Source organism: Ascidiella aspersa, chromosome 9, assembly GCF_963924565.1.
Source record: "Ascidiella aspersa chromosome 9, kaAscAspe10.2, whole genome shotgun sequence".
Classification (NCBI taxonomy): Eukaryota; Metazoa; Chordata; class Ascidiacea; order Phlebobranchia; family Ascidiidae; genus Ascidiella; species Ascidiella aspersa.
In genome coordinates, this window is record NC_139455.1 from 18,432,544 (window position 1) to 18,454,636 (window position 22,093).

The following is a 22,093-nucleotide window of genomic DNA, read 5'->3' on the forward strand; positions in this document are numbered from 1 at the left end:
GTCAAATTTATTCAATGTTTTCTGACCAATGTAAACAACCGCTTTTCGGGGTTGGTTTGGCGTTCCAACAGAGTAACGCGATTACTGGAAAACTGTTTATTGTTGCTGGGTAAAGGTAATTGAGTGATAGGATTAGCTTTTACACTTCGACGATTTTATCATGAAGAAAATGCAAAGTCACCGTGGAAATTTGGCTAAAGCCACGAAACCTTTAGCCACATAAGACGCATTTTTTGCAAAAGATCAGTTCCTGTAATTCTAAGAAAGACAATCTGCTGTATTTCATCGAACATTAAGTAATACATATTTAGCATTGCGTCATTTGTATGTACTCTTTTTAAAATGCTTCGTTATTATATGCCATACCGAAACTTTCAAATATTATTACGCTTTATTGATTTATTAATAGATGTAATATACGGCATTTTATTATTTTGCTTGTACTGTATTATTTTTGATTCTTCTTCTACTGTATTATTTTTGAATATTTTGCTTTTAATGATGAACAATAACGGACGTTGAAACATTTTGCTTCTAATTATGTACAAAACCTATGATTTGTAACAATTTCCGTTATAATACTTTATTTCTAACACTTTACTCTAACGATGTATTATACTTAGCGCTACATTATTTAACTTGCTTACAATACATTATCCTGCATAAATGTATATATAGTTTTGTTCTTGACACAAAATGCATCGTATTTAGACAGATTTATTTGACGAACCACAGTTTTTACGCTACTTACTAAGAAACAGCGTTCAAGACAGAATAGGCATAAATCATCTATAGTCTACGATAACAATAAGCAAAAGAGTCTAAAATGGATACATTCCAAAATAACGTAAAATATATAAAATGAATAGTTTGCCTACATAATGGACGTATATCGGTGGACGTAAGCAGTAAAATAAACCTCAAAGGTTATACAGATGTAACACAATGATACAAACACATCTGTGATCGTATGTTAAAAGTTTTTTTTTTTATAAAGTCAATGATGGTTTTTGATGTTAAATAATGTTTTTTTACAGTTTTTCGAAATTATCTATGTTGTGCAAGTCGGATTTGCTTTTTGGCATACGTATTTTGTACTTTTGCCACATAAAGGAATGTTCCTAATATAAGGTATTATACTTTAATAGAACTTTAACAAAAAGTTTTGTGTTTGATCGTACATTATAAAAGCATACATTAATTGTGCTCACACATTTCTCATCACAAACGAGATGGGTGACCTAACGGCATCTAAATTCTACAGGATTCCAAGGAAAGCTAGCATCAGTCGGCAAATATCGCTAGATACTGTAAACATTTTACATGTACCGATTATGTAGGAACGGCAAGTACATAATAGATTATATCGAAGTAACGTATTTATATCATTCACTATACAAAACAATTGCAACGATCCCAAATGCATTTAGTAGGTGAATAGAAACAATTAACAAATTGGAGTGTCATTCATAATATCACTTCATACTTCAGCTCACTTAGGTTTTTTTAACATGAGCAACCCTTTTTTCAGGGAATGTATCACGACTGAAGGCGAGTTATCAAGGCTAGGCATTTATTATTGCTTTATTTCGTTACGTTGTCAATAAGTTGTGAAAACAGTAGCAATAATGTAGTTTGTGAAATCCACTTTTCATTTAAGGCTGCTCTTTCTATTAAAACTGTTCGGATTAAAGAAGAAAGGAAACTTTGGTTAATTCAAATCAGAAAAATGGCATAAATAGCTTTTATGTCACATACCCACAATAAAGTCGCACCTTAATTAAACTAAACGTGGAAAATGACAATCTTTTAGATTATCTGCTTGACACGAGTAATTTGCGATGCTACACCCTATAGTCGACCGATTGTATAGAAATTATTTTGATTCCTTCCAATGAACAGTTTTGCCTATGCAGTGCCCCTCTTTAGTGCTTTCCCTCTAGAAAAATCAATACCCACACTAAACTAAAAAATTAAGGTTGCAATTATCCTTTTTAAAGAGTATGTAGTAAATAAGGTATTTTAATCACATTAAAAAATTGAAAAGGCTGGATACCCCTTTTTTGCCGGTCAAAGCTATAGCATCTTGTATCATTGTCAAAACTCCAAAATCGATAGAAATGAATGTATCGATTTAACCCCAATTGAGGTAATTAACGACAAGTTGAGAACCACCAGCTTATAAAGTTATATCTAAAAGTTAGCACAAAGTCAAAACATTAGTAAAAATAATTTATCTCAGTCAGCTGTTGTTCTTATACTCGAAAAATCCAAAAAAACGTACTCGGTCTCACAGAATCCCCAACTCGTTCGCTTAAACTCGCGCTCTTATCTTCTTCGCATCTCAACTCGAAGCGGTAACCCCGGGTCATGCCGGAACGATGACGTATTCACTTGCGATTGGTCAGATCGTCGATGAGCGACAGCATCTTCTGCTTGGCTTTGCGGTTACCCGAGGTCAAACTCGGATAGCTGGCCGCCGAGCAGCTGACGAGTGCGGCGAGTTGCTTACCCGAGTACTCGGTGTGGCAGTGAGTCCACGACTCGAGGTCGGACTCGGTCAGGTAGTAGGCCTTCACGTAGGCCTCGACGTACTCGCGATGCGGGATCGGCCTGCGAGTAGAAAAATAAACTAGTTTGAAACAACGACTGTGAGATTATAGTCACTATTTTGACACAATAAAGTCAAGTTGTTTATTGCACAGTTTGTCACTTTTTGCACAGAAAAAGATTTGATTCGCAGTCCATTTCTTGACCATGATTTATTGAATATATTGATTCTATATGAAAGGCAAATTGTCAATTACAAGCTGTTAAAAGAAAAAGAAGCGAGTTACACCTAAAGTTAAACATCAAAAAAAGTTGGGCATGTAAATTAAAGTTATAAAAACAAGTGCTTCACCTTGAATTTAATTCACTAAAATACTAGCTACTTCCTTGAAGCGATCTGAAAAAAACGTATTTCATGGTAGGCAAACTGTACGCATTTCTCAGCTGAAATACAAGTTAAAAATAATTGAGTCTGGTGCCTTGAGCGCTATTTTTCCAAAACGCAACTTACCTTAGGTTGGTGAGTTTTTCGAGTTTCATGAGGAACTGTTGGTAGTCGAGTTGCATTAGAGCTCGTCCTTCGTTGCTGCACTTCTTGACATTGGAAAATCTTGCGAAATAAATTTGGAGGGTTACTACGTAACCACGAATTCCACTTACTGGTGAATGAAGGTAGGTACAGCAATGAAGCAAAGTAAACGTTATCGCTCTATTTAATGGTAACGATTTTTAGGTTTCACATTGTCTAATTTTTATTGAATTTTCAATCCACATTTCACTATAACTGGCATCATTTACAAAATCGCAATAAAATTATGGCCATTACTTTCTCCACAGGTAAAATACTTATAAATACCTTTTTAAATTTAGAATTAATCCAAATCGCTTTTTCGTAAGTTCGAGAAGTTTTTTTATTGTTTATTGTAGAAACTATTGTAGAAAAGAGATAAGGATAAACTAAAATCCCATTGATAACCATTATTAGACTTACCCCTCTACAAAGGCTCGGTTGCAGAAGTGAACGCAGTGTTCCCAAATTACCTTTGCTACTGGAGCCGGCATCGCAACCTCCCTGCAGATGAAAAGGAGAAAAAAAGTCATTTCATGATCTATAGTTTAACAGAAAACGCAGATCTCTTCAGACAGGGATTTTTTCGTTTTTGTTTAATTGTAACTATATCCTCGTTCGAAGTACCTGTATCAAAACTGCTTGTTATCTGTACATGGTGATTTATTTCCATTGGTAAAAATTAGGATAAGTGTTTAGTTTTAACGATATACACACATATTTATGGCATGCTTAAAACTCTCGGTTAAGCAAAGAAAAAGCTCGGACCCGGTAAATCCCCGGTCATTACGTACTTTGCAGATGACGTCATCGCGGCTCCGAAGGCATGAAGCTCGGCGAGCAGCAAATCGACGTAGGCGTTGTGCTGCGACATGATGTCGCGTACGTCCCAGCGGACGAGCGACATGCGACCGACCGTGTCGCTGTAGTTTGTGGCGCGCGACGCGACACCGATGTAGATCGGCCAACGAACGTCGGGTGAAACTCGGATTGTCTGGAAAAGTGGTTATTCGATAATTTTGTCGCAAAGTGGGCCAAAAGTAGGCTTACAGTTATTCCACAGCGTTGGCTTGGAAGAAGAGGTAGCATTGAATGGCCACCACGCTCACCTGACCTGACACCAATGGATTTCTTTATTAGGGGTGTTGTGTGTAGGAAAACAACCGCAAAACAATAAATTTACTTTTAGACCGAAACCCAACTTTTTATAACTATAAGCCTACTTTTGGCCCATTATTCCAAAAGTACTTTTAACGTTATTAAGAGTTATATGAAATAACATGGGTTCTGACGCTATTCTTCTGCTCAGCTAAAGTTCTGTCAAATTTATAACATAATATAAAACTGAAATACGCTAAACTGTCGTTTTCTAAACGTGTGACACCACTACGCCTCAAAAGATTGTCGTGTGCGAAGTTTTGTATAGTTTACAAGAATATGTTTGTATTATAAAAAGCACTAGGACTGTGAAGTCGGTTAAAAATAACAATAATCCAGGCGAAAATAAAATCGAGGCTGATTTCGGCCAAATAACCATTTCGTTGAGTCCCAAATCCGGCTCCGACCCCGACCCCACAGTATGTACTTCGCCAATTTACGTAAATTACATAGGGTGGGTATATACAGCAATCCACTAAAGCGGCGGTTCCCAAACTTTTCTAAAAAATTTAGCCTGGCGTTGCAATTATTTTGATATTTCGCGGCCCTATAAAAATCCAAGGGTCATTTGACGCGTGTTTCTTGTAGTACAGTAGTGCAGTCACGATTCTTTCTAATGCAACACTTTTTTAACTAATGCGAACGATTCGCTGTAACAGGTAGTACAGCTTAATAGATGCTTTACAATGTCACAAGAGACATCATCAAACACGCTATATTATCTAATAATAAAGTATAACTAAAGACAATAATGATAACAGACAATGTTCAAAACATTCGCTAAAGACTAATGTTTAAAAACATTTGCTAGAGCCTAATGTTGAAAACTTAAAGACTAGGTCTCCTTGCGGATCATCTGAAACTGCTGTACGAACCCCAGTTTGGGAACCGCTGCACTAAGGGGTCCCATAGAAATCATCAAAAAATATCACACCTATACGAGGTTAAATATTCCATCTTATGCTATTTCACCTTTAAAATGTAACGGTTCCGAATTTGGTACTGCAGAAACAAAAATGGCCCTTTAATATCAACACTTGTAACAATGACGGAACAGTAGTTTAAATTAGGTGGTTGTATCATATTTTCACTGAATAAAACCCAAACGTCTTAAACAACATATCAAAATTGTGATACTTTTTTTACCAACAATACGCAAAGCCAAAGGTCCATGGCGATATCCATTCCTGATTGCGCGTAAGATACCGGACCTCCTCGTACGTCAATTACAAGGTAAAGGGATTTATAAAACAAGTTAACCATCGTCGTACACGCGTAAAAGCCCAGCAACTGCAAGCTGTGACGGACGAGACGAGAATCCAATTTGAATGGAGCAATTTACGCGTGATCCTAATCTTTAAATTGATTTGATGCAGTGTTAGGTGTAGGCGGTAGTAGTCGTGTGTGTGTTAGACGAATGTAGTTTGCCAATTTGAGTGAATCTGTTACGATTTTTTACGATCTATATATTTTATAAGCGCAAGGCTTGCGATTTGGGATTTATTTTTGGAAACTTGCAGTGAGAACTGTGCCTTTTAGTAGGCAGACAAGTAAACCACAAATAACGATAAAAGTTCGTAAAGGCAAAAGTATCTTTTATGCAAACTTTTTAAGTTAATTTGAATGTGCATGGCTGAAAATTGGAATAAATTAAAATTTTTCATTTAGCAAATGTATGGACAATTTCAATCGCTGTAAGATTTATGCAAATGAAACGTACTTACCGTTATGTTCGCAATGTTCAAAGAAACTCCGGTATTTTATTCTTGCTTATTTTTTCTTATTGCTTTATGTATTGACAAAAAAAATTTTATTTGTTGCTACAATAGCTTAAACTTGTTTTTTTTTCATCAAAATTTAACATTTTTGCTTCCATTGCATACTTTTGTAGCCAACTGAAAAGTTTTCTTGATTTTAAATTTTCTTTATTTAAAAGCTGACTAAACGGCCTTGCTAACCCAACGTGGCTTGGGCTATATGGCGTATGCAGTTATTCTCGAGTGTTTATTTGTTTATTTTTTTTTTAATGAATTGTTTGGCGCCAAACATTAGTGCAAGGCTGCCAAGAAGAAAGAAGTTAACTTACATGTGTGTAGAACTGGTGGAGAAAAGCAATCTTATTCTCGGGAATTAATCGTTCAAGATGTTTGCGCAGCGAATCGAATTGCTCCCCAAGACAGACTCTGCCACAAGAAACAAATGATTTCAGTTTTTTTCATAAATGGTATAACCGACAATTCAACTAAAGATAGAATAAACGTGTTCAAAACTACCTGCTCCATTTCAAAATAAATGTCGCAAAATTTCGATCCTAAATGTACGGTAAACGGTACTATATAAGGATTAGGAATTATTCTTCAGATACTTAACTCGGTTATTAAACAAGTTTCGCGCACATCATATTTCACTGCCTAAAAGTATGTAAAAACCAAATTCGATACGAAGTTAAGCTACTGCTCGCCTGTGGTGCGTTGTTTTAAAATGACATACCAACAAAAATTCAAATATATGTCCTGTCTACATCGACACTAGTCCTTAGCTGTTTGGCCAAATCTTATAATAAAGGGCGGCGTGATTTTGCAGAACAAATTGATCATACGTCGGAAAGTTAAATATTAAAACATGAAAAAGGTTCGCGATTATAAATGCATGTGCCTTGTCAAATATTATACTATCCGTGACTAACATAGTTGTTTGCTTTTAGCAAAGTTCACAATAAAACAAGTAACATGTCTCACAGAGATTCGGTTGCAACGATTCTTTCTGTGATCCCGTAATTAGACGTTGGCGAGTTTATATCCACCATCAAGTTAGGAACTGGTTTGCGAAAGCGGGAAGCGTTCTGTTGAGTAGCAAGTGAAATACACAACATTAAATGATTGGAAGTAAAACGAACAAGTATTAGCTTATGCTGAAACATGTATTACAGACGTGGGCGAAATGTTGCGCGCTGATATGTATTTTGTGGCTTTTCTATTCGAAGAGTAACACCCAAAAGTTGGTAGAGGTGTAATTCATATGTTTTAGTTTAGTTATGTTTCATTTATTATTAATAATTTCATTGTGACCAAAAGGTAATGTTTTTTTCATAGGGTCCCCGCATTAAACTAGTTTACACTGTTATGTAACAGTGTTACTGCCTAAAAAAAAAAAAAAAACACAGATAAAAACAAATGTTTCCATGTTTTAAAAAAAGTCAGTTGTGGTCTCCAGAGGCGAAAACCTTCCAATATATGCGGCTATTTAAACACTTTAATTTCAAATAGCGTTGCTAAAAAGTTTGCCCACCTCTGATCAGGTGCTAAAGATAAATTTATTCCACAAAAATGTTTTATCAATATTTAATCAAATCACACACATGCTGTAATTTGTGAAGTATTTAACAAAGAAACAAGTTTTTTTTTCAGTTTCTCAGTCCTATTTACTGCCTGTGTAGGCAGAAATCCCTCTATAACCATTCGCCCCAAAACTAATTGACTACTAAAACTTAATAAATTGCCTACCAGTATATACTATCCTACGCATTTCGTAATCGAATTTAAATTATTACACGAACGTCGAGTACTTGGAAAAAGGTAAAGAGCCACAACTTATTGTGCAGTATTTTCCAGAATATAAATCATTTTCTTACCAGCTTTTCGATTTTGGCAAGGTCCTGCTCGCTGGCGCCGTTGGTGGAGATGATGAACAAGGATTGTTCGATGCGCCGCATGGCGGCAGTCAAGCGCTCGTTTTTCTGACCGCCTCGACCCTTCATAGACATAACCTCGTTACATACCGTAGATGATCGTAAAATGTAAATAATTGCAAATCAGTAAAAAAGTTATTTGACATTAAATACTTGGCTGAAACACTTTCGGGAATAAGGAATCTTCCGCAGACAATAGAATGGATAGGAAGGATAAGACAGTTTTATAAAAACAGGTACAAAACATAAAATAATTTCGTAAAATTCTACAGAAATATTTATTTTCGCCTTCTGAATATGCATCATCAGTTTCTGTACAAAAGGCAAATATGTAAAAAATGCCAATAACAGCAGTTAAAATGCCAATAATAGGAAACTGTAAAACATAAATATATAAAAACAAGGGCGCGTATAAAACTATAACACACAAGGCGAAATATACATTCCTTTAAAAGTTTAAGAAATTATAAGTGTTTAACCTGTTGTCATAAAAAGTCTTAACATCAATAAAAACTTGACTGACAATAAGTGGTTTGGAATAATTTGAGTGTAGACCGGTGTGTTTGTTTAATATAATATTGGGCGATATTCGACTTTGCAAATCTACCGGTCAATTAGGGCCAGTATAATTTTATGGAAAAATAATTTATTATTAACTAAAATCAAACAAATCTTCCAATTTTTAAATTTGACATTTCATTATTTGCTTTAATTGTAAAGTTTATTTTATCACCTCATTGCCAATGCTAACGTTTCCAAATGTAAGCACTTATTAATTGCTTGAAAATAATTACGCTAAATAAAAAAAAATTGGAATACATGAAGTATGAAAAAACGTTTATCGGTATCGACCGAAGCTCTAGAAATTGATATCGGTCGAAATCTAGTAAAAATATATTCTGTAAAACGATTTTACAGGGTAGGTTATCAAAATAGGTTTTCAACGTTAAGATTCTTGTTCACAAGGTTTTAATGTTTAAAAAAATCAATTAATTTATTTCAATCGCTTAGGGGTTTCTTAAACTGGGGTCCATGAGCCCCTTGGGGGTCCACGAAGGACTAATTGAACTATAAGTGTATATTTAAGCAATCAATATTTAAAAGAAAAGAGTATAGTAAAAAAAAATATTTTTGCACAGAATATATATTTATACCTTATTTTACATTTTTTTTTACCGGAAACAGCAAAGTTCTGAAGTCTATTTGTATTATGACGTAAATTTATGACGTCTCCTGTAAAGCGTTCATGCCTATACTGGTCCATGCGAAGCAAAACATTTTTTGAGTCCGATATAGAAAAAAGGTTAAGAACCTTCTGTTTAAAGGTACTGCCTACTCTGGAAAATGTGTTAAAATGTAATTCCAACAAATAAATTCTCACTTGGTCGTCGGAGAAGAAAAGGTACACGGCGTAGAAGTAGACGTCGAAGAGTTGCGACATACACACGATGACGTCAGACGCTATTGGCTTCAATACGTCACACATTTTCATGTAACTGGAAACGACAAAATTTTCGATTTGGGATATACAGTGATTTTTTTGGTTGTTTTGTTGGAGTGACCGAAGCAGTCCTAATAAACTTTTTAAGATAAATAATTAGGTTTTGTAAGAATCAAAAGTTGGTTATTGCACGTTACGTTAGTTTATTTGAATCACAAATCATCACCTTTTATTACGATTTCCATCTTTCGAAATAAAATTACCAACGATGACAGTTTATTACAGTGTCACATATATTAAGGTTCTGTATTAAGAAAATTGTTTTCAACTCTGTATTGAAAGTAATCGTGTTGTTTTCCTTATTTTATTAAACGCGCTGACGATTTTCAGAAACCTGTATGAAAAATAACAATCAATATTTTTTTTTATTATAAATCACTACCGCCCACGCCCACCATTTCAAACCTACCGTTAACTTGTTTACATTCAAAACGAATGATTGTGACGCATGAATGCCTATACTGATTCCGTATGTTTTAGACCTTTTTATTAATTTTATTATTATTTTGCTATGTATATGTGCTTTACTTTACTTAAGGAACTGACGATGCCAGTATAGGGGAAATATATATTCCCTTTAACAACATGTCTGATCCTGATTTTACTCTGGTTTTCAAACTTTGAGTTTTACTGCCTAGTGCCTATGTGTGTACACAAAAATTGCAAGGTAATATTGGTCACCTGCCGCACAGACGCAGTACGTGAAGTGCTGTGTTGGTAAGTAGGGGGCCTTGCTGGAGCACCGAAGCTGCGCTGTGGAACGACTGCGCAGAAGACGAGCTGTCGAGGGGAGAATAAATAAAAGGAAAAGGAAATCGCTTACAACCCACGCAATGTCAAGAATAGTAAAGATTGATTCCACTCGTTTACGACAGAATACTCTAGCAAAGCTATGAAACAATATTAAAAGATATATCAATCATTGGAATTAAGATATACTTGCTGGCGAAACAAATATATATATCTATATATATTTTATAATCTTTTAATACTGTCTGACCTGAATTACTAGATTTGCCAGAGTATTTTGCTGTTACTGTTCAGGAATTAAGGTCGAAATTTATCTTGCAAGGGTCAAGGTGATTCAGTTCAACATTCTAATCTTTAAATTGAAATCAGAACAGGAAGTTCGGGCATATCTGTTCCGATTTCTTTTATGTAAATCTAGTAGGGTAAAGCTGAAGAATTTTCGAGATAAAAAATATGCAATGTATGCCAGACCCTTGATTTCCTAATTTTTAACAATGCTGTAATCTAACAGAAAACAAATAGTAATTAAGTAAAAAATTAGGTAAGGAGGCGCAAAACGAGGGGTTGAAAAGCATTTAGCTCTCCAGGTTAACATAACACAATTTAGTTTTACTGGAAAAGTCGCAAATATAAACAAGGGGTTAAAATAATTTATTTCGGTAAAAATAAATCTTTGAACGATTGGAAGGCAAACCTTGTTTTTAAGGGATATGAAAGCGCAAATGGTTATCAAACTGTGTAGCGAGACACTCACCTTGAAATAGGTACTTCGCCCGTTCTTTCATCGACATAATCCATGAGCAGTTCGGGTGGAGTGTCATCTTCATCACTACTGTCCTCATCGTCGTAATGATGCTTTGAAAACAAAATTACAATTAGCAATTCCGAAGGATATCGGATTGGGCGCTTGTCACATAAAATACATTACGAATCAAGCCAAATGTGATAGTATTTGGGTGGGTTTTGATGGTCTGACGCCTTTCGAAAATAAAAAAGTTTGTCCCCAAAATCTCGGCATCATGACTTGGATTAAGTGTAGGGCTTGTAGTGCATACCTCAAACAAACCTTGTATACTTATGCTTTAAAATGGATGGTATGCATATATAGCTTCATTTCTGGTAAACAAATACGAGAAGGTGTTTTTATGCCTTTTCGCGCTTAAAAAAGTCTTCTCACTGCACTTAAACGACATATTTCGACATTGGACGAAACAACCGATATTTTAGGCTTTCCATCAATCATTTCACAAATTTTAACCTTACGGCTAGGAGAACATGGATTGCGGAAGTGAAACGACCGACGGAATTTACGACATAATGCTGCGATAAGTACCGAAAATGCGTGGGAATGTGTTAGATTTAGACTATTTATCGATTTCGCCACATGAGACTTTAAGCAGAGGGAACTGAGAAACTAATAGCAACTTAAAAAAACGGAACGATTTTATGCGATCAGAAGAATTATTATCGATGCAATGCTATTTTTGAGCTCAGTTAATTATGTCTTGTTTATTTCAACCCTTTGACATTTTACGCAGTCGAATTCCTTTTTCCTCAAGCGCAATTTTTGCATCGTTAATTTAGAAAAATAAAGCCACTTGCTTTGAATGTCGCAATGAAATAGACGCCGGTAAAGAAATAACAATTTCGAATGTAATTATAAAACTGACGAAAACGATCAGATGCTTGATTCTCCTAAGTTGCCCACGCATTACGTCACCGTGGTTCGACTGAGAAAAGTAAATTTGTTTTGTGACTGAGTTAATCATTTTAAACTGTTTGACACAAATAAGGCAAATAAATACAACAAATATAACTGGAATGGTGTTAAAAAGCGTTACAAAGAATTAGTATCTTGTAAGACAACCAAGACATCAGTTAATCAGGATTTATAGAAACCATTAGAGGAAAAAAAACTTTTTATTTGACGAGTTGCACATAGTTTTTAAACATATAGACAATTAAACAAATAAAATGAAGCCGAACTTGGTTATGGTTGCATTTCATGGAAAAAGGTTCTGCTGATTTAATAAAAAAACGCTTTTGTTCTACTGGGCAAAAAATAAAACTCAACCAACTGCGCTGTTTCCTCAAAACCGCAACTAAATCATTGGCGTTGAGCGGAAAGACTAAAATATAAAGAGGAAATGTGACGCGTGGATGAACTGATGACATTGGTATCAACGATAGACGTTTCTGTGTTGTAACGAAACCCAAGCGAGCACCTGTAGGTTTAGATTTGTATGTTTTGTTAACTTGGCGGTGGCACATTCCATACAAACAATAGGACTTGTGGAAATTCAAAACATCCCTACAAATAACAGTAAAGGGCGCCTGTAAATAACATATTGCTGATCCTATAGTAAACCCAAGCGTAGGATAAACCTAGTACGCCTTGATTCAGCGTTTAATGCATAAATTCAGTAAAAGTAATACTATTCAAGTTAGTAGAAACTTATCATGTTGAAACTACACGACTCGTAGAAAATAACAGAACATATTTCCACATTCAAATAAAAAAACTAAAAAAGTATGTTCGACTATTTTGATTTAAAGTATACTAGCCAAATAAGTTAAAATAAAAACTGGAAACAGATAATCGTTTCTTTGAGTCCATCACTTATACCAGGAAATAAGATTAATTCAAAATATTCTTAGATTGCATTCTTTATCTCATTGCATTGAATACATAATAGATCGATTTTAAGTGTGTTTTGGCACTTGTAGTTGTAGTGTGATCCGCAGGGTATGAAATTTAATCACATTAACCAAAAAAAACAACCATTAAATTGAAACAAGTCTTCAAAGTATTATCCTTATCTAATCAAAGAACGTACATATAAAATATAAAGTTTTATCGGTAGGAATTGAAACCTGTGAGCTTTTAGCGTTCGGGTTCTTGCTTGTTTTCTCAAGGTCGGAGAAGGGGTGACCTTCGTCCGCGTACGGGTCAAAAAAACTAGAGCCGGCCCCGTTGGCCCCGACGCCCGCGTCGCTCTGGTCGGCCGAAACCATGGAGAATGGAAGCTGGGACTGCTTCATGAAGCGGAATTCCTGCGTGGAATTTGTGTTTAGTTGGAGTTTTCTGACCAAACGCGGACAAAAAAGGATTATTTTAGACTAGAGCACTGGTTCTTGATCTGAAAAAAATTATCTCAAAGTGTACGAAATTATACCTTTAACCGCTGGAAAGCAATAAGTAGTATTTCTCCTAGAAATTGTTTATATTTGTAATGGAAGTATATAAGATGTTACTTTATGCTAGAGTTATTTAATCTTAAATTGGATAATTATAATATTTCTTATTTTTTTTAAATAACAATGGAGGAAGTGAAGCAAACTTTTTGTACACAAATGATTGATAGGTATGTCCGATACATATTTCATTCCTATACCGATACCCATATTTTGGACAAAAAGTAACGATATCACCTTAGTATCGGACAAGTGTCGATACTACAACTTGGCATCGGGTATTGGCCCAAACAGATAACATAGGGACATCCCTAATGCTTGACAGTTGCCATACTCTTTTTTAACTTTAGACTTTCAATTTTTATTGAAACTAGCCAGGGCCCCTTTAGTGTGGAGTGAGTTCAGAAAGTTTTTTTTTAAAGTAAGAGTTTAAAACGTGATATACAACAAATCAAAGTATGTTTTTTTTTTAATTTGTACAGATTGTCACATAAAACTCGACTTGCAGTTAATCAGGATAAAAATGGAATCGATTCTAAACACAAGGTTTTATTTCCAGCCAAAATGTTATCGAGCAAATAAGAAGAAATTAAAATAAATTAAATAATTTTTTAAGGCAAAACTAAAAAAACACGCATTTCTAATACATAATGGCGTCGTATATACTTGGCATTGTGCCCCGTCAGTCAAGTGCAATAAAACTGCTTATAAACAGCCAAGTATCAATCAATAGTAGGCGCCTGAAGCCAAGGCCAATAAGGTATGAGTTGATTGCTGTAATTAAAATCACAAAGCGAACTTGCGCGACCTTGTTCACTGACGTCATATTGATTGTCTTTTCACGCAGTAAAATCTGTTTAGAAATCTATCGATCCTCACAAAGCTTTGTACGACGTTATATTGGCCTCGTTCGTAAGTATAAATTTGTACGACATATTTAGTACAGCAAATGCGAATATTGGAAACGTAAATGAGTAAAAACAAACATAAATGTTTGAAAATCTAATGAAACAGGGTTTAAAGTATTCAAGAGCTATTTGACTGTATATCATTTACAGAAACTAAATTTATTGGCGAAGTGTATACGTGTTGTTAAATATAAAAGTCAATAAAACAATTAGGTTTTCAACATGTTTCTAAACTTTTGGTTTGGGGAGTACATATACGAAGCTAAAATATCGAACGATTCCGTACGAAGCTTTAGTTTGCGCAAACCGCCCAGCAGACAATTAACGTTTGAAAGCGAAATGCGAAAAAATGCAACACCAACGAAATAAGCAAAAGTAAATAAATAAGTTCACCTGCATGCCGAGGACATCGAAGGAAGGCTTAACGGGACAGGGTTGCCACGATTCGTTTTCGACGAACATTATGAGCTCGTCGATGCGAGAGCGATGGTGGGCGTTGAAGTAGGCAAGGGTCTGTTTGCGCAGGGGGGCGTTCAGGTTGTCCGATGCGGCCCCCTGGGGCTCAGGGGCCGAGGGGTCCTGGCGACAAAAGTCCTCGCCCACCAGGATGAACCTGGGAGATTAGAGAGTGTTGTTCTTTTTAAAGAGTTTTTCAAACTGTGGGGTTCGTCGCTTAATGATTTCCTTAAGTATATTTAGGGCAACGAAAAGTTACAATATTGAAAACAAGGTAAATACAGATCTTAAGACTGTTTATTTATTAAAACAGATAAACCTAAAATCATTTCTTAAAATCTTACAGAAATATATATATTACGCCTATAAGGCATCATCAGTTTCTTATTCAAATAGAAACATAGATTTCTAAATAGATTTCTATTTATTAGATTCTATTTCTATTTGATTCATACAGGTCAATAAAGAAGGTCGTTACAGTTTATCCAGTAGTAGCTCGAAAGCTATCGCAGATTCACTGAATCTGTTAATCAATGATGAAAGCAAGGCAGGCTAGAAAAACAACTTGCCTACAGGCCTTACCGGCACCGTAGCTCTACCGACTGAACTAGAGTATACAGGATCAGAGAAGAGCGAGTGGAGAAACAACCATACGCCAACCATACAGTTATATTATGGAAAAAACAGAACCAAGAAATAAGAAAACATTATAACAAATACTTGATTTTGTTCGTCCAATATACCGTAAAGCTCAGAATGTTGTTAATTGCAAAACGGTTGGCATATACCTAACCTGTAGACGCGTCAAAATATTGTTTCAGCAACACCCAAGCATCCCAGTTAACCTCGTGCCTACCTTTTCACGATGTCAAGGATGGTGATGAACTCGTCGTAGTTGAAGAAGGAGAGGTCGGAAGAGAGGATGTAGGTCCGGATCCTGGACTGGACGTCGCTCCACACCCTCAGGTGTCCGTGTCGGAGCTTACGGTTAACATACTCCAAAACCTCCTGGTCGACTTCGCCTAAGAAAGTATTTTTTTTCCGTTTTTTTTAACGACAATCTGGCGACAGTTGCGCGACTGAAATACCTTCTGTCGTGGCACCACTTAACTTGAGTATGCATAAACCACAAGATCACTTAAGTATACATAAACCACAAATAACTATAAACAAACCACAAGATCACTTGAGTATACATAAACCACAAGTATACTTAAGTATACATAAACCATAGGGTCACTTAAGTATAATACATAAGCCAAAATGCTATACCAAAATCACGCAAAAAGTCATGCAAACAAGTTGACTTTAATGAACCAAAAAAAAAGTAAGACAGTGTTCCTTTTTTTCGCGGCGATCGAAATAATATCATTTAAGTAGGTTGGCCCGACCCAACTATCTTCACTGAACTTTTTTGTAATGTAAAGTGAACAAAACACAAAAAAAGGCAATAGCATAAATAAATATAAACTTAACTAAAAATATGTATCATGTCTTCGTATCACTTTTACAAATTTGGAATAAAATCTACTAATCTGAATAAATCTAACTATACAAACTACTGCAGTCGGCGACCCAACCAAATCAAATTGGGTCGCGACTCAAGGGTTGAGAAATAGATTAAATTAGAACCTAAATATCGAACGCTTAACAAAGTTTCAAGGCTCTTAAAGCAGCACTTTAAATGTTTTTATGGAAACAAAACAAGATTCTAACCGTTAAATAGCTTTTCAAATTCATCGGCATGCCACTTGCAAGTTTTGTGGTAGCAGTTCATGACAGCCCAGAGCGCCTTACACAGTTCCATCAGACAAGGAAGGTAAATTTCACGGCTGATTTGCTGCACAAGATGAATTATTAATTTCACATAGGTTTAAATAACGATTGAGTAATGTTTTTTTTTTCAATATTTGGAATATGACAACAATTAACCATGGAAAAGATAAAATTGCAACACCTTGTTCAATACACCAATACTTAATTAGTATTTTGGCTTCAAATATCTACTCTTTAAAAAAAGTAACTACATATAATTATAAAAGTGGCCTAATGTTAAAAGTCAGCAGCATAAATTGCATAGGGGTCAGAATTTACCCATCACCTTTAAACGTTTAAGACTGCATCACAGAAAAAACTTTTTATTTTATAGCGCTGTGCGCTTACCTGGCAAATGTCCTTGTACTGTTTCTTCTGCATTCCTGAACCAGAAGAAGAGAGCTCAGCAAACCCAAGTACAACTTGAAAGGCAGTGTTGTGGATGGATGTCGTGTAGTGCATCAGCAGTTGGTCCATGGCTGACTGCAACAATTAGATAAAACAAAACCTTATTAAAAAATTGAAGAAACAACTTCTGAAATTATTTTTTTCTATTTCTTGTATAGATAGGAAGAAGTAATGTATGCACATAAAAGTAGAGTAGGGCTCAACAATGCAAGTCAATAATTTGATAAAAACGTTGTGGCATAGTCATAGATTATGACCAACTTTTTGATATAGGATACCTATTAAACTCACTGTGTAAATTAAAGAAAATTATATAAACAAATGTAATTTAACGTAAAAAGGCTGTTTTTTTCTGATAAGGTCTTAAAAAACTGCAATTCGTACTCATATCAGACAAAATCTTCTAATCGCTAAATATGTTAAGTATATTCTCCGAAAAATATATAATAGTACAATTTAAAAAATGACTGTGATTTGACACTTTTTTTAAAAATTATAAAAGAAACTTCAAAAGCAGTACAAAATATTGTTGCAAACCAACATAAATAAGTCATCAAACTATGCCATACTTGTGTTTTTCCAAGCAGGAGATATGCCAGCTGTAGTTTGGTGTAGAGAGAATTGTCAAACATTTTGCAGGTTTTGGACAAAGCAACATCAACCTGTTCCTCAATTTGCTCTAAAGTGTCCTATATTACAAAATTACACTAAATTTCTTATCTATCACATTTGGATTTCAGTTAAAAAAACTGTAATCCTTTTACAAAATTAGGCTTCCATTATGTAGTTTTACTGGTTTGTTACTTTTTCTTAATTATTCAAATTTTATTAAACATAAGATCCAATTTCTAAAATATTCAAATTTTACTAATCATAAGATCCAAGAAAGTAAAATGAACTGAAATCAATCATGCCTTAAAATGTGCCTGAATAAGGCTTGGCCAATAAATCAATAATCCAGACATAGAGGACTTGGAAAAGGCAATATGTTATTTAAAGATTAACCTGTAACTTAGAGCTTAGGTCTTTGATGCAGCTGTAGTGCTTGTAAGTTGCAGCAGCACCCTGACACTCCTGACATAATTGGATTGCACCAGCATAATCTTCCTCCTTATAACAAGACAGACAAGCATGTTACATTTATGTCATGAATAAAGTGACAGAGGTTTTAACTCTATAAACTCCTTTATTGGCAAGTATTTAGAGTGCATCCAATGCTAGTGAGTAAATCACAAAATGCTTATTTTTATTAATTATTTTACAAAAAATTAGGAATCAGTTTAAAGTGAAAAAGAATAAAATAAGTTGTATGCGTGTACACTAAATGTAAGGCCTTGTTGAACTATAAAAGAGCTATGTTTCGTTGCTATAAACGACAAGGATTGGAAATTAGGTGTTATTTATTGAAAAAAGATATACATAACACAAACAAGCAGCATTATCACACACTTATGACAAATCTTGTAATTTTAGAATGCATATGTACCTATCTTGTATGTTAAAAGGTACCTAACCGGTATATTTCACAAAGCATTTCTACCATACCTCAAGCATTTCCCGAAGCCTTATGTCGGTGTGTTGTAGCGTCTTTATGGTTTGCAGTGCGTCAAGAAGCGCAGCAAGCGACTGACGTTTTTGTTGCGAAGTCAGGATCTGCAAACTCGGTGAACTTGATCGATGAGAGACAGACATAAGGAACCTATTCAAATATAATGTTATTTAACGAAAATATGAACATTCATATAAAGCAATGTGCTTATAGTTACCCTGTTACCTATACACTAAATTGCCTCAGGAGAGGCACTACAAAATGCCACGCAATTTTAATTTCTGTTTTGCTTATACAAACATGGTGGATTTCAATGCAATCTAAAATATGTGTAAAACCACATAGAATCTAGTTTCTAAAACAGACAAAATGGCAAAGGATTTTGCAGTTATAATTTAATGACATATCTGTATGCAGTTTTTTAAGGTTAAAGACCATTTCACCCAAGTATCAAAAACCTAAGATAATTATGAGTAATTTATTATTGGCAGTGTATATTGTGGAAGACCTTTTAAGAAATTCAAGGGACCGTTTCAGGTTATCATGACACATTAAAAAGCACTTGTCTGTAGGTGCACATATACAAAAAAAACTCTAAAATCTCATGGAAACTTTACATAAAGCGATTTACAAGTATGGATACCTGCGCCCATTGCTGCAGATGACAAATGCATTGTGAAGGCTTCTCTGTAGTTCTTGCACATCTTTTAGTTCCTGCGTAAAAATGCGTTGTGTTTTCATGCTGACATTAAATACATTTGTTAGTTGCTACAATTACAAATTCGTTTTGTTTAAACCATAAAGTGTATATATGTCAGTGTTTCTTAACATAGGGTGGGTTTGATATGTTTGGGTCACCGACTGCAGTAGTTTACATGGTTTAATTTATTGTGATTGGTTTTGAGTAAAAGTTCTTAAAAATAAATTTAAGCTTGCAAAAGTTCAGTGAAGAGAATTGAGTCTCAAGAGCTTCGCTGTTATTTTTGCGCTTGGCATTGGGTCACCATAGAAAAAAGGTTTAGAAACTGATATATATTAAATAAACAGTTATCATTTTTTTTCACTTACATGCTTCGACATCTTATACAGGCCGCCTTACTTAGGGTAAATGACACAGTATCTAAACGGCATGATATATACAAATATATATATATATATATATATATCAAGGAAAAAGAAAATGAAAAAATTACAGCACAGAACTAAAGGACCATGAAATTCCCAGTTTATTTCCAATGTAAGTATTGCAAGTGAACTAAGCTTATTTTATAAAGGCTGTAGCCTTTCACGACAACCTAATTTCAAAAAACTTAAAAAAATGTACAACTCCCACGATGTCTTCGTTGTACTCCCACGATGTCTTCGTGTTTTTTTAAACTAAATCCAAGATAAACATCAATATATTTCTTACCTTCGTGTAGGATGGTTGATTGTCCAGTATAACTTCAGAAAGCTTTTTACTAACTGCCCTGTGCTGTTGCTTTAAGGTAGCTATGCGGCTTTCAATAATTTTTAGATCCGGTTTGTCAGGTAGTTTCTGTAAACAAAAAGCAAACCTATACACCAAATCCCAATTGTTATATCTAATAAACAGATTGCAACCAGGGATGTTCAATACTTGGAAGATTTAAGCCTAAATTTTAGACAAAAAATATTGCAATCCAATCCACTGCATTTGGAAGCAAATAGCTATGCAAGTTTTGGATTGGCCAGCCTACATAACATAGGTGTGAAATTTTTGGACTAGGTTGTTATAAACTATTTAAAAGTGTTCAAGTAAACTAAATGACCACAGTTTACAATAAGACTTAAAAAAGTTAACAGTAATAAACCACACCAGCCCGAAAAACTAAGAGTTAAAGTTGAACTTTTTGTTATACTATGTGACAAACCACAGTTTAAGAGCAAAAGCCCTATTTTAACAATAAATAGTTGTTTTTTTTAACTTTAATTAAAGCAGAGGCAGGAAGACTGTTTAGGTTCACAAGCTTCTCTCAAAAGACTTACATTCAACTCGTGTGAGACGACATCACCATTTGAATTGTAGTAAACTTCTTCCATACTTTCCATCGCTTCCCTATCTGCCTGTGGATTTGTCGCATACCGACTTTCTTGATTTTGGTAAAAGTATTTGGGTGGATTGATTGTTATTTCATCGACATCAACGCCATTTAACCTGGGTGCCTAGCATTGCAGAATTAAAAGATTAATTTTCCTTGTGTTTAATTACCAAGTCATGTTTTTAATTGAGTCAAATGTACAAGGCCAGTGCTTCCAAACCTGTTTCAGTTCGCGACTCACTTTTAATGCAAGTTTTATTGTGCGACCCACAATGAGATATGACCAATCGAATAGTTACATAAAACCTACATCTTTACTACTGGTGTAGGTACTGAAATAGTTAATGCGACACAACGCATCTAATTGTTAAGTGTTTGTGATATAGTTGCATTTTATAAATGTTACTTAAGGATAATACCATAATATTCCGATCTAATAGAAAACAGTAACAGTTAGAAATGATTTGCGACCTACCTAAAATAGCTTCGCGACCCACTGGTTGGGAAGCACTGTACTAGGCTGATCAAGTGTAGGAGTAAAATTGTTTTTAAACATTACATTTTTTTCTAAGCCACCTAGATTTGGAATTTATGATAGTACTTTTATAAAATGTGAAATGCAATAAGGGCTGATGTTTTTTTTTCATTAAACCTGTTATTCAGTATTTTACTTTAGAAACTTTATGCTGTGCTTACCATAGGTTTGCCCACTTGGTCAATTAGCTCCCGAATTTTCTTCATACTGTTTCAGAACAGCTTTAAGCCTCGATTATAAAACAGACAAGCTTTTAAATCACACAAGCTAAGGTCCCTACATTCGTGCTGATTCCTACAATGTACACAATGTAAAAAACAGTTTTATTGGCTGTGACATTCTAAGCACACTTCATCAGTAAAAAAGCGCTACAAAAATTATATGACATCAAAAGCACCGCACATCATTGGTTAAAATACAAGGTACCATATTTGATTATGCATGTATAACAAAATACACAGCTACAGATAGGTATTCACATGATTTATTGGGTAAACAAAACGCTTTCTTAAAAAAGAACTGAAATATAAAGTAGATATATGAAATGTTGAAAAGTGACCGTCAAATTGAAAGAACAAGACAATTGATTTTAGCTACAGAATAGATGTGTTCAGTATGCAGATGGTTTTAGTTATTAACATGGTGACAATTATTTTTTGTATATATTTACAGAAGGCATGTTACTACAATAATACTACAACATTTCAATTGCTATTTGTCTCACGCCAACAGTATTGTTCTCAACACAATGTAATCTGGTCTCAAGCAGTCCACAATGCAGTTTTTAAACTAACAAGATGGCAAAATTAAGCAATTACAATATTAACAAACATAAGCAATAAAAGCTCAACTGTACAAGGTATGATTTTTTGTAATAGTTTTGGTCAGACAGCTCTGTACACAGAGAATATGTGAACACAACTAAAGCTTATTCGGTTAAAAGTAGTGTCGC

At 34.7% G+C, this 22,093-nt stretch overlaps 1 protein-coding gene across 1 annotated transcript; it reads right to left on the minus strand.

The window, feature by feature from the left end:
- Positions 1–720: 720 nt before the first annotated feature.
- LOC146133398 (syndetin-like) lies at positions 721–22,089 on the minus strand. The gene is made up of 22 exons (XM_083397332.1): positions 21,303–22,089; positions 20,554–20,730; positions 19,958–20,083; positions 19,190–19,260; positions 18,543–18,696; positions 18,003–18,107; positions 17,567–17,686; positions 16,938–17,072; positions 16,491–16,614; positions 15,631–15,796; positions 14,712–14,931; positions 13,090–13,269; positions 10,970–11,070; positions 10,147–10,245; positions 9,346–9,460; positions 7,908–8,027; positions 7,015–7,118; positions 6,363–6,459; positions 3,913–4,112; positions 3,542–3,622; positions 3,062–3,160; positions 721–2,613 (listed from the first exon to the last, which is right to left on the minus strand). The coding sequence occupies exons 1-22, from the start codon at positions 21,345–21,347 to the stop codon at positions 2,391–2,393; spliced, it is 2,862 nt and encodes a 953-aa protein (XP_083253458.1). The 5' UTR covers positions 21,348–22,089; the 3' UTR covers positions 721–2,390.
- Between the last annotated feature and the right edge of the window lie 4 nt (positions 22,090–22,093).